At 35.7% G+C, this 18,091-nt stretch overlaps 1 protein-coding gene across 4 annotated transcripts in view; it reads right to left on the bottom strand.

Moving 5' to 3' along the window:
* znf608.S (zinc finger protein 608 S homeolog) overlaps nt 1-14,835 on the bottom strand; it is a 57,761-nt gene extending 42,926 nt beyond the window's left edge. For 2 of the 4 annotated variants that reach the window (XM_018244278.2, XM_018244281.2), the window contains exons 1-2: nt 13,405-14,835; nt 11,799-12,915 (exon numbers count right to left, since the gene is read on the bottom strand). In XM_018244278.2, coding sequence (XP_018099767.1) covers nt 11,799-12,680 — 882 coding nt within the window. In that variant the 5' untranslated portion in view covers nt 12,681-12,915; nt 13,405-14,835. The remainder of the gene's footprint in view (nt 1-11,798; nt 12,916-13,404) is intronic. The other 2 variants (XM_018244280.2, XM_018244282.2) reach the window with 2 other exon arrangements.
* Nucleotides 14,836-18,091: the final 3,256 nt, after the last annotated feature.

The following is an 18,091-nucleotide window of genomic DNA, read 5'->3' as shown; positions in this document are numbered from 1 at the left end:
TAATGACAAAAATGACAGACCTCTATGCCATGTCAAAAAGACCAAGGGAAAAAAGGTTGAACACATATCATGATAATGATGCTGCATCTTTATAGATTATCTGCTGTATGGCTATCCAGTTTAAAAAATAATAAGAAAAGGACTACACCAAAGGCTTGCAAAGCTGTGTGTAAAACCACGGTAACCCCTAGAGAATTTTTAGCACAGCCTAATGGCTACTTATTTCCATGAAACTGCAACGTAAGAAACATAATGAGGCAAGCAGGTAATAGGCCTTACAGACCATTCAATGATGCAGCCTATATGTTCTTAGGCTGAGTTGTTTGTATCTTCCACATGGGCACAGTTCAGCTGTCCATACTAACATCTGTCTAGGCAGAGAAGGTGAAGATCTAAAGTTGCCAATTTCTCTTACAGTGGGCAATTAGCTTAAAGGTTAGCCAGGCAGCTATTGGACAACCATATAATATTTACTAAACTTTTCCTAAACATGAGGAATGATTTCTCAAGTATCAACAATTAAGGGTAAATCTATAAGTGCTTTTGAGCAGGGCCCTCCCCCATTGTCTTTAGCCCTATGCAAACTCTACATATGCCTCAGTATGATACCATTGTTTGTTGGTGTAAATTGTTACATCTGGTGTTTGTAACCCCTGTATCCCTTAATCTATGAAGTTCTTTACAAGACAATAATGCTGTATAAATAATTCTCAGCAGTTAATATTATCCCCATTTATCAAAGTTTTCCTTACCATTGCCACTCATTTAAAATTGCAGAAGGTTGATAAAAATTGTTTCAGTGTAGTTTTTCAAAATAACAGCCCACACACTGGTCCTAAATGGTATTTCACTTGGTTTCAAACATCTACATATAAACAAATGAAACAATGAAGGAGACAGACAAATCTTAGCACTTTTATACTGATGGGAAAGTGTCTGATATGCAGGGCTCTGAAGCCAACCCAAGCTCAAAATACATAAGAAAAACTGAATGACATACATGTGCATAGGATCACAACCCCACCCAATTTACACTCCCAATGATTTTACAAAAGAGATTCTGAAAGTTTCTGTGCCACCCCATATACCATACTGATACACCCCATTTAATAAAAAAATCCATACAAGTAAAAGCCAAGGAAACCAAGATGACATTCATATATTTCAGCCCAGGAACCCTACCGTAATGTTTCTCATGAGTCTCAACCAAGATAAATAATAACCTTTCAGATCAGAATGTGATGTCCTAATTTAATTTCAGTGCTATGACTTGAAAATTCCTTATGAATTACAAAGCAAACCAAATGTATACTGTGAATTGCAAGACAGGATATTGTTATGGTGTAGCATTTGCCTTTTGTTAGGCTACAATAAATATTGTGCAAGTCTTCTTGGTGTTATTGCTAGTGATTTTAGTTATATATGGCTGTAAGTGCTAAGCTTCAATAGGGACTGAAACATGCATATTTAGCTTCTGTATTGCCGCATTTCAAAAATAGCCCAGGATATATTTTCACAGGTATAGTAATTTGTTATTTTAACCTCAAAAAGTGGTTAGGAGTAAATTGTTGGGTTTAAATTGTTTTCCGTTTCTTTCATGGTGGAGGTCAAACTGGCAGTTAGCCATTTTCATGGAAAGCTCTTTGATTTCCTTTCACTTACTACTGAGTTTATTTTGCAAAGTTTGAACTTAATGGACTTGATAAAGAGAATAAAATAGGGTGTAAAGTTCATTTAACTATGCAATAAAGAATTGGAGCCTAAGTCTCAAGCACAAAGCATGAGAGATTCCACTTTTGACAATGAATAGAAGTGATAATCAACAATAGTTCTTCAACAGAGCCTATTACATTTAAAAAGAAGAATAACTCAACAATATAGTCATAGGTTAACACTATCCAACTCACATTCTCGGTTCTAAGTTGAAGCCAATGAACTTTTATGGCTCCACATTGTCCAGCGGTTTTATAATCTTCCTTGTATGTAATTTTAATATGATCCCATTTAAAAACAGAATGTACTGGATAACCAGCCTACAATTTTGTGTGATAGTATACAGTTTAATTTAACTGTAATTAACGTTAAAATATGTTAGCACTTGAAAATAACTGGGACTTTTCCTTTTCCTCACTTCCTGAATCGTGTACTGCAATGGGTATATCACTGTAAATGAAGCTGGGTACAAATCTGAAAAGGTTGCAATACAAAACACGTATTGCAAGATTATGCCTATTAATGAAACTATCTGCAATATCCTGCCTTAGTGCATTATCTGAGCAATAAATCAGGATTATCTTTGTATTCTGCAAGGTAAGAATCCTTTGATCTAGATACTGCAGAAAGATTTGTACTTGAATTATGCATGCATGATATAGTTTAATCAAGTTGATGATAGGAAGGCTCTGTGGGTACAAAAGCATTTTAAGTTGTGTCAACATCTGAGAGTTGCAGCAAGGAAATACGACATGGAAGTCGCTTGAAAGAAATTGAGGATGTTCATGGAAAACAGACTCAAAGCACCCAAACTAAAAATATTCTAAAGAATTAATTTCTGTGTAAGGATTGCGTGCAAGTAAAATTCCAGTTATAATGCTGAAAGTTTACATTACATTTTGCAACTAATTGGAAGAAAATTAGGATTTTGCCTCAGGGAAATGTTGTCAAACTAGGAGCTAGAGAAAATGAAAAAAGAGGTGAAAGTATCCTGAAGAGCTGACAGATTTACAGTGCTCAAGGCAATAAACGGGTACTAGATGAAAATGAATATGCTTCACTTTACTGTATGGAGTTCTGTCAGTCACATCTGAGTAATAACAGCATAGAGCTAGGAAACAATGACTTAACTCAAAGAGCCAGGGAGGAGGGGATGGGGGCAGGGGAACATCTGCTTGTGAAGCAAAATAAATTCATTGCAATCCAAACCTATTTGTAAGCATAACCAAACAGAAATAGCATAAAACACATTAACAGAATAAGATTTGGCGTAGAAATGAAATTAAGAATAAAAGAAGGAAATGCTTTGAAACATCCAGGGCCAATTAAAGAGTGACATTTTTGCAACAGATGTAGATTAGACTTATGTTATGAAGGTTTGCTGATCTTATGGGCAAAATGTATTTTGAATGACCTTTATTGCAGTAATGCTAATAAAAAATGTGTATGGATCTACAAAAAAAGATCAGTAGTTACATCAATAAAAGGTCTGCTAGGGGATTTTAATGGGAACAAGTTGCAATCCTGCCTTTGTTATGTTGAAAAATCTATTTAAAACATTCATGGTTTCTACTCTTCTCCTACAAAAGAAGCACTAGCTTTAAGATCTCATTTTATTTATATCAGAGATTGTGCTGGCAAGAAAATGAATCCCAGGCGGAACACACAACAAGAAAAGTGCTGCTGCACTGCAGTTATAAGCCTATAATAAAGCCCAGATTTGATAGCATTATCCATGTAGTGCGGTGAACCACATACAAACAAATAGTTCTGCATGAAGAATGAAAACCAAAAGACCAAACCCTTCCAATTCAAACATCATTATTGCTTTTTAACATGAGCCATCCAGAAATATCCAGCCAAGAAGGTAAAAGGAAATCCAAAAATAATTTCATCTAGCTGTATACTTTGTAAAATGAGCCTGTAGGTTGCTAAATAGAGTACTACTCTGTTAACCCCTCTACACCTCTATTGTTTGTCTTATGGGTTCAACGGACAGGGCAAAAGTTCAATATTCATTTAAAATCTTTAGTAGTGCAAACCCAAATATAAAGCATGCACAGGACATCTTTTAAAGTCATACACTTTTCTTGCAATATGGCGGCACAGCAAAGCAATGTTTTGTGTTTGGTATAGAAATTATTTAATCTTTTGGTTACATATTACTTCTGTGTTGTGATGGGCGAATCTGTCCCATTTCGAAACTCTGGAAAAACTCAAAAAATTTGCAAAACACATTGAAGTCAATGGGCGTCAAAATTATTTTGACGCACAACAATTTTGATGCGCGTCTCTTTTGTCCAAATGCATTCTATTCAAAAGGCGTTCAAATAATTTTGACGCAAGACAATTTTCCATGGCAAATTTTCGCAGCAGTAAAAACATTTGCGTGTATAAAAGTGCAGAAATTTGCCGCGAATCCATGCCTGGCGAATAAATTTACCCATCAACTTCTGTCCTTTGTTAAAGGTCCCATACATTATTATATTAGGCTGCCTTGCCTTTTAGAAGGCAAGAGCAATAAATCTTTGCTACACTGGATATGTTATGTTAAATATTGTTTATGTTCAGATGGATTCTTTCCACCATGTGTTGCATTTACCATTTTTCAAAGCAGTTACCTCATCCTATCAACCTCCCTCTATTTTTATTGACTCTACCCTCTCGAATGTTTTCAGAAGTATCACATATTGTGTCGGTGTGCAATTTAAAAATTTCACACCAGATAGTATAACTGCCTTGGAACGCCTGGTTTGTAGATTAAGAAACAAGAAATGTACTGAAACACTTTCATTATGAGTGATTAGCAATGTGCCTGCCGTTTTCTAACCCTTTTCTGTATTTTGCTCCCTTAACCTTGCTATTATTTCCACTTTATTGTTAATAAAAGTCTAGCCATAAGAAGTCACATATTGTAATGTGGTAGAATTTTTCTTTTAAAGAAAGATACACTACAGTAATGAAATATATGATATAAAAACATTATCTATATAAAATTCAGTATAGAATTCATGAAGGTTTGGGCCAATTTCATGATATTCCATTGCTGCAATTTTAATTTAATTAAATTGCTATGATATAAAAAAAAAACAGCAGTGCAGATGGGGAAAATGAGTATTAGGATCAAAATACAATTAGCTGTATCTGTTTGCAGTTATATGTAATATTTTACTCCTCAGACTTGTATTCTACTCTAAATAAAAAAAAATATAACATGAAAGACAGCCATTTCTAGAAAAGATTGTAATGTTAGTGTTACGTGTTATGTTAATGTTAGTAGTCATATGTTAATGCCATAACAATGTAGGATTTGTAGGACTGGGTATTACTAAAGGGGGTAATGCAACAACAAATAAAGCTTTTTTTCTAGTCCTTAAAACCTTGAATAGGTTGTATTTATTTGTCTGCCATTTGAAAGCAAATTTGGGTATGGGATCCAGAATGCTCGGGCCTGGGTTTTTTTTTTGGATAAGGCAGCCTTCTGTAATTTGGATCTCCATACCTTAAATCTACTTACATAAATCTACTAATCCAATATGATTGTTTTTCCACCAACAATGATTAATTGTATATTATTTGCGAGGCACTGGGAATATTTTATAAAAATTCAAATTAATTGATTATAATGGAGTCTTTATGGCCTTCCCATAACTCAGAACTTTCTGGATAATAAGTTTCCAGATAACTGATCCCATACCAGTATCTGCTTGTATGTAAGCTTGTTTTCTATAGGTAACTAGACTTACTTCAAACTTTCATACTGCACATAAGTGATCATTTATAAACTAATGTGATAAGAGTCACACTGTAAGACACAAATCTTTGCAATCTGTGCCCACTATGTTAACATATTTGTGAATGCACATTTTTTTTTAATTCACACCTGCTCAAGACAAGCTTTGACTGCAAGGCTCCTTTTGTCTGACCACTGTGGCTTTTGTTGGATGTGCAACAAGCACAAAGTGCAGAGTACATTTTTCACTGGAAATTGGATAGACACAGGTGCTAAGTGATTGGTGCCCGAGGGGATGCACTTTGCCCCTCTTAGCAAAGCAACACTTCCACCTAATAGTAACTGAGCTCAATAATATGAAAATGGAGCAAGTGAGGAATTGAGACTGTTTCAAGTCTACATGAAAATAACTAATTGACTAACATCTTAATAATACAAAATGAATGTAATTAAATGTAATCATAATGTTAAAATATTTCATCTGTTTCACAACCCATTTTGTTTAGATGCTGTTGCACGGTGGATTATGCTTTTTAATGTCTAATAATCTCATTTCATTCTGCTATGTTGCAGAAAATTATTGAAAGGCTTTGTTCTTTAGAACTCATAACAATAATGAAAAGATATAATTGCAAAATGAGTGCTGTAATAAGCAGCTGGCTATATGTTTAAATCTGATTTGTGAAAAAAAATCCCTTATTAATAGGGAAAATGCTTGTCACCCTCTTATTGGATTCATATTATAATGGCAGTGTTTATAGCTGAATAGAATTGCATTCATGTATTGAAATGCAAAGCATACTGTTCCAATTACCAAGACTACCAAGTGTGAAGGGAGGTGCAATCAGCGTGGCTGATTGTTAACAATAGAGGGAACTACATAACATTTTCAGAGGTGGAAAACTATGTAGATCTGCAATCCAAACTTGGAGGGCCTTTGAACACTACACTACAGGGTAATTGGGACACCATAAGGAGCACATCTGTGTTGTTTCTACTTTATAAACAAAAGATAATACATATAAAAAAAGGAGTACCAAGGCTTTAGTATTTTATAAAGAGGTTTTTAAATAATTATACGTCAGATGTTTTTTTTGACCACCCCCAGAAGAATAATAGCAGTCTTGCAACCTTTATCTCCCACTTACCATGGGTTAATTAATGCAGTAATCCATGCTGATGGTTACAGTAAGTGGAAGCTCCAGACAGCATGACATAATCCTTCAGAGTGACCCTTTTGGATGCTGGTGAAATGATCCCTTCTATATGCTAATATTAAAATGTCAATCATTTTCCAAAAAAACCCACTGTATAAAATTACACCACATACAGTATAAAAGGCGATATATGGATTAATATTCTAATATATTGAGGAACAATAAGGGAGTTATTTATCATAGTCCAAGTTTTTCTGTTTGGACTTTTCAAGGGGAAAATCACAATTTTCTCGTAGTAAAACATGTTTTTTTTTATTATTGCTGTAAATCACTTTTTACATGAACAGCAACAACAAAAAATGATATTGTATGTAAATTATTAATTAAAAAAAAAACATGTTTCTTGTAAAACAGTCCATAACACCACCACACTGGTCTTCCTTGTATTAGTTCAGGGATTTGTAATTCATTTGCTAGAACAATGACAAACCCTACATGCATCTTAACCATTAACATGTCTGTTGCCTGTCAGACCACTCAGAGATAATGTCATTTATCTAAGGGTGGCACAAGACCAGTCATTAGCTTCAATAAAAGACCTTAAACAAAGGCCACGTGATGTTTTCCTTTTCATGGTTTGAGAGCTGGCTGGTCACAGTTGTAATGGATGAATGACTTACATTTCAAGCAGCTGAATACCCTCCTCCTCAAAAACAGGGCGGTGGGTTGGAAGAGTCCAGTAACATTACATTTTTTAAGTAGGCATTTTCTAGACCACAAACCTAATTTTACAGTGACTGGTTAACAGCATGTAAATATTTTGCACTGTAAAGGACCCTGGATTATGCCAAAATATAAAATAAAATGTAATACTAAAGGAATCCTCAATATATTCACATTTAGCGGTGTGGTGTAGTGAGCCGTAAGGTGAAAAGATGCACTGTACACTAAGGGGCAGATTTATCAAGGGTCAAAGTGAATTAGAGGGAATTTTCAAAGTAAAAAAATTTTGAAATTCAAAGTAATTTTTTGGATACTTCGACCATCGAATAGGATACCACAACTTTGATACTTTGAATTCGATTCAAAGTAAAATAGCTTGAATATTAAAAGTACTGTCTCTTTAAAAAAAACTTTGATTTCAATACTTTGCCAAATTAAACCTGCCAAAGTGCTATGTTAACCTATGGGGACCTTCTAGAGCAAGTCAAAGTAAAATCGTTCGATTGATGGCTGAAATCCTTTGATTCAAAGTATTTCATCGTTCGATCGAACGATTTTACTTCGACCGCAAATGGCCAAATTCAATGTAAAAAAACTTCGACTTCGATATTCGAAGTCGAAGTATTCCAATTCAATGGTCGGATTTCGAAGTTTTTTCTACTTAAAAATTCGACCCTTGAAAAATCTGCCCCAAAGAAATTGGGAATAATGTGAGCCTTCTCTGGTTCAACAAAAGTATCTACATTAAGCCAAGGCAAATAAAGAGCATATGGATCTATTGCATGTGAAAGCTATACACATGTGAAAGACATTAAAACATAGTTCATTGTATGTAGCCTGCCTATTACTGTTTATTGTAGATTTATTTTACGTCTCGCGGACAAATCAATTACCCCCTGTTGCTTTGCCTATAGTAATCATACTACAGTAAGGTTATACATGTATACAGGTTATATATTAATGTAAACTGCAATGTGTGTGGCCATTAGGCAGTATGTCAAATTGATTTATCTAAAAGAATCTAATTAAAAATAATTCTGAAATAAATATTTGTCCACTGAAATATGAAAAGCAATACTCTCAAAATATACCATTTTCCTGCCATTTTTAATATAGCAAATATTTTCTACATATATATTTTTAGGTATGGCGTCTATTAGGAATACTTGTTTATTTCTGTTTCTTAAGGCTACAAAAAAACTGGAAGACAAACAAATGAAAAAAATCAATGATTAATGCGAGCTTATTAAACACCACGTACAAGGTCTACAAAGTGAGATTATGACTAATCACATGCACCTAACTACACCTAGACAAGTGTAGATACAAGCTACATGATTGCACTGTACATAATTGGCCAATTTGTCCACAGCATAATCATGAATACGACTCTACCATTCCATTATCCAGTCTCATATTGCAGGTTTGTCAACTACAAAATGACATCATCTATAAAACTGCAAAAAAATCAACTGCTCAGGTCAAATCTGGAACAGGTTGCTGCACCATTTTAAACTTAACATACCAAATTTGTTTTAATATTGAAAAACAGGTACATGAATTTGTCATAGAATTCTTTTTTTCATTTTACATTTTAGGATAATTTCACACAAGGTGATTTGTCCAGGGTTTTTCTTAGCAAAATTTCTTTGGAAATGCAACTTTATCCCACAGATTGGGTTTGGTTTCAGGTGATAATCACCCCATGTGCCAGACCCTCGGGCTATTTCCATTTCTTATTATGTGAAGCCATCTGCAATGTATTTAGTAGTCACAACAAAATAAGGACGAATAGCAATGTGTGACATTACACTTACAAATGAAGCTTTATGGAATAGAATCAATATTTTTTTTTCTAAAACCACCATTGCCTAAATCAGATTTTTTTTTGTTCTTTCTCGTTTTTTCTCTTTTTCTATAGCAAAACTGTGCATTCGCCTACAGAGAATGTACAGAAACACAATGTTTCAAAACCCTAATTTTAAATGTTCCCTTATTCAATACAAGCAAAATATGTTGGCGAGAATAACCCCTTTGTACTACAAAGTAAACACTCCATTGAAAACCATATGCACCGTGCAACAAAGAGCTCAAAGCAGCCAAACACAATATTAGATACATTACCAACTACTGATTAATGTCCATATTAGGCAGGAAATTTCTAATGGCTAAACGTGGGATATTAGGGTTGGCTATTTAAATGGATTCCTTAAACTGGAAGTTTGGCATCTGCTATAGACTGGTTAAAAAAACGAAACTGTATAGATCATCAATGACTACATAGCAGAATGGGGTATTTAGCTTGATCCATTTATAATTATTTCATTCCCTTTATGTAGGATGAACTGATTATAACAATATATATATATATATATATATATATATATATATATATAGATATATATATATATATATATATATATAGATATATATATGTTTTTCCCCAATTAATATTGAAGTGCCTATTTAGCAGTGCATTTGTAGATGTTTTTCTCTTCCAAAATAGGAAGATGAAAAACATCCAAAATAAAAGATCAAAGAATGTAATAGGGTTAGTAATCAGAGCACAGAAAGGAAAATATTTGCTAAAGACAACCAGTAAAGAAACTATTGTCATTGGGAATGTTGCTTTACCCTTTGAATGCCAATGTGCCTTTAAAGAAAATAAATAAAAAGGCTCTCCATAGCAATTTGATTCCAACTGAGTTAATATCGAAAGCCATAAAAATGTAACAATGAACAAATATATAATTCCTTCACATTTTATCTCTGAAGCTGCATTGTATAAAAGGAATTATTAAACCAGCCAAGGAAACCACAGCATACTAATCTTTGTTGCCATGACAGCAGCCTTTTGAGATACTGAAATGTACAGATTGCTAGCTAAACAAAATTGTTCAATGTGAACATTTGGCTGAAAGATTAAAAGGCTAAAGGGGACACAAAGGGGTAAAACCTCCCACATTCCAGGAAACCACTGAATCCAGTCGAAAATAACTGACTCCTTAACCAGTGCTATTATGATCAGTGGATTAGGGCAATTTATCTGGACAGTTAAGGATGATTAAGAAATTACAGATATAAAGCTATTACTGACAGTTGAAATCCCGCTTTAACAAAGGTAAACTAGAAACAAGTAGCACAAGTCCATTTGATATATTATTGTTATTAATAAAAATTCATGTCTTTATTGCATCTTAAAGGAATGTAATACATGCAAACGTACAGCAATCAGTAGAAAGGGCAAGAGCATGATTGCATTTGTTATTATTTGAGAAAGAAATATAATTTTGTCTTTCATGAAACCACGTCTTATTAGTATTTTATGCATATTAAAGCTGAGAGGATTAAAAAATGTGATTCTGAAAAACCAATGAGCTGAGTTGTAGCAAGACTGGAAAAGATTGACAAAAGATTGTAAAAACAATGAAGGGTGCATAAGGTTTCCAGCATTTCAGCTAGAAAATCTGAGGGGTAAAAGAAAAGGGAATGAGATAAAACAGAGTTCACTGCCTGTAGAATGCATTTGACCCTTAATTATCAATCAACAAAAGCACTAGTTCCCCAGAGAAACCTTACGCCCTCTGGATAACTGCTAGTAAAAAAAACCTGCCTCAATGAGCAGCAAGAATGGCCATTCTAAATAACCAGTCCTAACATTTGATTTGCTCATGTGCTTTCAAGCTACTTAGCATTCAAGCAGTTTCAGACAGACTGGTTCAAATCAAAGGGAGGCCAAGAACAGTGCCGTCTTGCATTTCTCAAAATAGCACTCTAGTTACAGAGGGAGAGAAAAGGGAACATTTTCACTAATGTGCCTTCAATGCAAGATACATAAAGACACTTCCCCCAACCATGGCAAACAACAGATTATTATAACCATGTCATTCCTCATTGGTTGTTTATACTATTGCCTGTTGTGCAAATAGAGCTGTCTGTTACATGTAATAAAGATTATGGGGGAAGGGTAATACAGTAGCTACATTAACCCTTCAGGTGTTGAGCACAATTTTGCTCAGTGAGCTTAACTGCATTATCCCAACAATTGCTGATACAAGAAACAGATCACGTCATAGGAAAGAAGTATCATTTTACAACTAAAAAAACCCATTAAATCATAAACCTTTGCAAGCAATTATCACCTAGGCAAGTAAGTAGCTGGCAACAAAGCAATATGACATTTGCAAAATCAAAACAATTAGTTCTAAAAGACATACAAGTTAATGAAAAATCCCTGATTTATCTAAGCAGCTCGTTATTAACAAACATGAGCCTCACCTTGTAACTGACTTTCCCCTGAAGGAAAATGTAGGAGGGTAAGAGAGGTCAAAGTTTAACATACTTAAATTCCCTTCAGCAAGGAAAATTATATCAAAACATGATCTCTTAAGGAATGTGATTTGCAACAAGAAGAGACACTTGGAAAACATTAGCTAAGCAGAATCAGCAGGTTAATGATTGCTTTTACTTACTTTTTCAGTTTTTAATCTCTTATTTCGCCTATGGCTTTCTTCCTCTTCTTCATCATCATCTTCTTTTTTAACCAGTACTGAGTTCCCCATAATCCCTGAATCAACTGCACTCGTTGCCATCTCACCAGTCAAACTATTGCCACAGTGAAAAGGGCTGCCATTCCCAGCGGCCTTTCCACTTCCAAATCCATACAAATGCACAACAGCTTGGCTATTCACTCCAGTGTTTGCATGCCCAAGGTCATACAACTTATTACTGTTGTCCTTTCTTGATTTTCCAGAATCCTTATCCCTTTTTGAGCCCCTGGTGCTCTGACTTTTCCCTCCTCCTGTTTTTTCATCTTTCAAAGTTTTATTACATGAAGTGTTTCCATTAAGACCAGCTCCACCACTATTGTGGCCCAGTGTTGCACTCATGCCAACTGTAGATGCCACTTCCCCAAGGCGTCCAGCCTCTTGCTGTCGTTTGGCAGCTCCACCAGCAATCTCAGGAATTCCATATAAAGATGCAGAAGCCAAAGCCTTATTAACATCCTTGGAAGTTTTACTCCTTTTCACTTTTGATCTGCTAGTGTCTTTGTGGCCGTTCCCTTGAGGGCCAGATGATTGCTGTTGAACAGAAGCAAATTTGATGCTGTCAGCTAAAGAAGAAGAGGTAGAGTTAACTGCTCCACTTGATGCCAAACCATGGCCACTGTCCTTGGAAGTGCAGCTGCTACTTGTTGAATTACTCATCTCAAATTTCTGTCTGTCCTTCTCCAAATCAGCATCCAAATCTATAATCAAATTTCCCACACCGATTTCCCAGTCATCACCACTGTCGTAGGCATCAACTGCGTTAGTATCTACACTTTTCGCTGCAGCAGAAATACTTATTGACATCCTGAAGATGAAACGTTTGGCATTAAATTCCAAGGAAAATGCTTTTTAGAAAATGGGGACATTCGTTTATCTCCAATGTAATATTTATATTTTCTTCAAAAAAAATTTAATTAAATCTAAGAAATCCAAATGATTGAATCAAAGTATTCCAAAAATAAACAAGGATTGTCTTTGTCTTCAGAGATGTTTACCCCAATAAATGTTCAATAATCTTTCTTCATTTTAATTACACCTCCTGTGAGGGGGGAGAGAAATAGGTGGGTTTTAAAAAATGGTAAGGCTCAAATGAAGTAGTAATAAGGTTAAAAGTGGGATTTATTTACTAATTATCCCAGATAACATCATTTACATTCTTATGGTTATTTGGAAAAAAAAAACAAAAAAAAAACATACACATTTAGGCAATAATGTAATAATCATTTAGCTATGGGGGATATATATTCTATAGCATTTGTGGTGCTTTGAAAATCTTAACAAAACTTAAAAAATGGGTAAAAACACTGCAGAGTGGTCATGCAGAGGAGAATTGCAAAGTGTGTTAAATATAGCATTACTGACTGTACAGGAAACTGATTAAGACATACGCTTTAAGTGATCTGCACCAAGGTGGCCTCAGTGACCACAAATGAGCCAATGTTTGACAAAGATGAGTTAAGGGAATCTTACAGGGACAAGCATTTATGCCAGCATCAGCATGACTATAACAAACACATACATTGCTTACCTTTCTTACGCCTGTTTTGTCTTTTTAGTTATTAAGGCCACCGGTTCAAAGTCCTGTAAGCACCAAGTTTCAATAAACGCTCCGTGCCTCATTTTACACCACAAGTGATCAAGCAGAACGCAAGTCATGTGTATCTAAGATAAAGGGTAAACGTGCCATTCACAAGATCCCCTGTTACTAAAAACATCTGAATGCTCTTTCCTCTTTCTCGTGAGTCTTCCCTTCTTTCAGTTTTTACAGCTGGAGATTATGTTTCACACACAAGACAAGAACACAGAGGGGGGAAATGGTTCATCCTTTCCAAAATACAATGTTAGCCAGGCAAGGAAAAAAATGTTAAAAAAAAAAGCAAAAAGTTTTTTTTTTTGTGTGTGTGTTTCTCCTTCCAACTACTTCAGTCACGTCTCTCCTTTAAACAGAGATTCCACAGCCATCCTGATCAGTTAAAGTAATGATCCCAATGAACAAACCTACAGGCGTCCGGTTGTAACAAGACAGAATGTGCTAACATCGGGATAAATTAGTGAAAGGAGAGAGAGAGAAACAGAGAGAGAGAGGGACTGAAACTCTGGTCTGGATTCAGCTCTTTGCTTAGTCAGGAAGTGGCATTTCCCACACCCTCCCCCATTCACCAGTTTTCCTGACAAATCTGGTTTCTTGAATAACACTTGAAGGGAAAAGAGAAAGAGGGGGTTGTGGGTTGGAACAGTGATGGATCTGTGATCTGATAAACCTATTATCAAAACATTTTTAAGTGTGACGTTCAGTCTTGAGAGGGATGTGAACCTTTTCCTCTGCACACTGCCTTCTGTCTCTGCTGCATAGAAGAGAGAGAGAGAGAAAAATCCTCTGTGCTTTAACTGTCTGTACACGATGCCTAACCCAGTAATCACTCTGACAAATGTATTATAGTGTTTCTCCAAGGCAAGGAAATGTTAAAATGCATTTGTATTTTTTTCTCTGTCAACATTTCTCCAGCCTATGTGTGTTTATTGTAAATGCGTGTCTGTGTGTGCTAGCCAAATGATCTCTGAGCATGCTTAGTATTTTTAATTAGCTGGCATTCCCAGCTAAAAAGCTGTAATGAATTGTTGATAGATTGGAAGGCTGGAGTGGTTTGTTAGAAATGTAAGATGAGGTGGGGGGGGGGAAGGGAACGTCAGGGACAACCAACCATATAAAAGCAGCTATATTGTAGCAGCTCAACCTTTCCCATCACGTGAGGATCAAGAACTCAATTGCTTGTCGTGATGTGAGAACAAAAAAAATGGGTGACAAGGAGAACAACACACACATAGAAAAAAAAATCTCATCTTTTTAACACAAGGAAAAACCTTCAGTGATTCTTCTTTCCCTTATTTCCCCAGTACAAGTATTCCGCGTGAATGCAAAACATTTTCTTTCTGCAGATGTAGATCTGGGACTGGGGGATAAAAAAAAAAAAGAGCAGAGAAACGTGATTCGCATGCACAGGGGAATGGTGCTTGTGGATTTATAGAGAAATGCTGTGTGTTTTGTAATAAAGCGGAAAAACATTCTGCCCATCGTTATCTGAAAAATTAATCTTCAGCCGGTAAAAGACCGTGGGGGGGGGCAAGGAGTTTGGATAAACTTTGCCTTTGCTCCCCCCACCCAAAGCCTTCTGAAATGAACTCCACTTAAAATCTGCTTTTGAAATGTTAATTGCACATAACCCCTGTGTAAGCACTATTTGAACTGAGCTCATTTTTATAGGTTCAGTATTAAAGTGGTGGTGGCGGGGGGCTTGCAGCACAGGGTAGGAAACAGAAATAGCACTGATTGAGTGTAATGGCTAATGCAGGGAGGGGCAGCATTCAAAAATGTATTTATTGTTGGACTACAATTTCCGTTATCCTTAAAGCTATATAAATATATTCTGGATTATGTGTAAAACTAGCACACTCCTTTATCCCATGAGTGCTGGTTCTAAAACAAGGATTTATTTATGAACATTCATCATGATCATCTTGTCGCAGCATTGCATACAGCTATACTTACGATCAGATGGGATCAAGATGACCTTTGCTTCTAAATGCGTTTTATGGTGCAGTCATTTTTATTTTACACCTATTTTGTGTTCATTTTTCTTCCTGTGTGCATAATAGGTTAGAAGCCAATAATTCAATGCCTGAGCTTCTGCCTAATAAAAAGGCCATCAATACAGCTCACTGGGTGCCTACTTACAATGGTGAGAAATCAGAACTGGAAAAGAGAGAGGGAGAATTGAGCTCTGTCTCTACCTGAAAGGACTTTTCTTTGTTCCAAATGCCCTTTCGCATGCATCCAATCAGATGGGAGCATTTGTGGAACTGGGCTTGCTGATTGGATGCATGTTTCTTTAGCTTGAGTGGGGGAGGTAATGGGAGAGCAGCAGAGAGAGCCCTCTGAATACACATAACAAACACACAGGCAAGTAAGAGAGAAAACTGAGCCTTCAGGAAAAAAAAAACTCATAGCACTAGACTCATCATGTTCCTAACTGAATTAGTAACAGTTTAACACACAAATCTGCTGAACACAAAAGCGTCTGCCTGAATACAGTACTGAACGAAAGCAATTAACTAACAGAAGTGCAATGTGCACTAATTTTGGGCTTCACATTAAAAATAGAGGTTAAATAAGTAACAGGACCTGCACACATTACATTATTTCTCTTGCGTAGATCAAATGCACTCAGTGGCACACTCTATTACAGAGAGCGGTTTCCATTGGCAACCAAAATATTTGACTACGGCAGCATACTAATTAGGCATGCTATTTAAATTGATCACGGGAGACGTTCCAGCCTTAAAGAGATTTTCAGCATTGAATTGATACAGAATCTACATATAATGGTAATTTCTCAATAAAGGAAAAAAAATAATAATAGGATTGATTATTTGGCCTCTTTCAGTTATTTTAACTTACTATTCACTCTGATTGTGGACTTTATACGTGTTTATTGCAATGATATGCAATTGCAGTGTGCCAGTCAAATGCTAATAGCAAGATGTTTCAAGATATGGGTAAAAAACACAATTGCCTTTAGTGCATAAGAAGATTGTCGGCTGACTAAATGAAAAGCCTCTTGATTCACTGGGTGAAATCACTCAAAGAAAGAACTGATTGCCCTCTGTGGATATCTATGAACTTCCTTGTTTCATTCTCCAATCCCAATCTGTTAATTTATTCTGTTTCCTTTAATAGCATTGTAAAACCTTGCATAAATCACACACTAGTAAGTGTGAGTGTCTGCCACAATCACTTAAAGATTAAAGATAATGGTTCTGGCCATTTTTCCAGATGAGATTTTTCCATGTTAAAAAAGTAGCATTAGAAAAACCCAAATCCTCACCAATCCTGCCCATTGCAGCCTGCATTAAAACTGCCTGTGCTAGTGTAGTCACAGGATTGCAGCTGACATTAATGAGGAGCAATTTCTGGGTATTAGGAAAAACACACGTCAAGCAAATACTCAGAACTACTCAGTGTGCCCTGGGCTTTATTTTTCAAGAGGTACATGCAGCAAGAAAGTATGAAATATGTTTTTAATCCTAAACTTGAGTTAAGGTTGTTTTAGTTGCATTTTTGTGCCAGAAAATATCTTACACCATACACATGAATAGGATACCTTAAAATGCCCAAACTGCTGGTGATTGCTTCTATGAGAATGATATAGGATCCTTATCCGGAAACCCATTATCCAGAAAATCAGAGTTACGGAAAGGCTGTTTCCCATAGACTACATTTTATCCAAATAATCCTAATTTTCAAAAATGATTTCCTCTTTCTCTGTAATAATAAAACAGCAACTTGTACATGATCCAAACTAAGATATAATAACTAAGATATAATTAATAAGATTATTGTGTTTAATTAATGTTTAAATGTTTGGTATGAAGATCCAAATTACATAAAGAGCTGTTATCTATTAAGCCACAGGTCCTGAGCATTCTGGATAACAGGTCCTATACCTGTATAAAAACATTTTGGAGTTTCACAGAATTCACCTGAATATACAGTACGTACATGTACACACGTTTCAGGTAAGAAAACCAAGTGCTGCATAGGGGCCTTTTTAGTGGTGGAGAAACTGTGGAGGGTTGCTTATTTAACATTATCAATAATCGAAAGTGACACTGGTTTCACTGTATATCCAGCTACTAACCTAAAATTGAGTCATCCATGTTTACAGGGAACCCTCCCTCAGGCCGGATGGCTTTACAGTGCAATACTATAAAAGATTCATAAGAACTCCTTCCCCATATGCAATCATTATTTAACAATCTTATTAAAAATAAGTGTAAGCTACCTCATGATATGTTGAGAGCAAACATAACAGTCTTGACTAATCCGCCAAAAGATCCAATGTACTGCCAGAATTATTGCTCCATATCGCTAATTAATATGAATGTAAATGTTTAAGAGAAAATTGTGGCAGCCAGACTAGCCATAGTAATGCCACAACGTATACCCCCAAACTAGGTAGGATTCATACTAGGGAGGGATGCTACTAACAACATCAGACGGCCATATGTAGTCAAGCAATAGCAAGGGTAAGCACGTCAGAATATTACTCAGAGCATTTTAATATCCACAACATGACGAGGCAGGAGTGTCCATTGTCACCCCTCCTCTTTGGGCCTGTATCAAGCCAATAGCCCAGAGGATCAGAATGAATTACGAC

Source organism: Xenopus laevis, chromosome 1S (genome assembly GCF_017654675.1).
Source record: "Xenopus laevis strain J_2021 chromosome 1S, Xenopus_laevis_v10.1, whole genome shotgun sequence".
Lineage (NCBI taxonomy): Eukaryota > Metazoa > Chordata > Amphibia > Anura > Pipidae > Xenopus > Xenopus laevis.
This window is presented reverse-complemented; position numbering and strand designations above follow the sequence as displayed.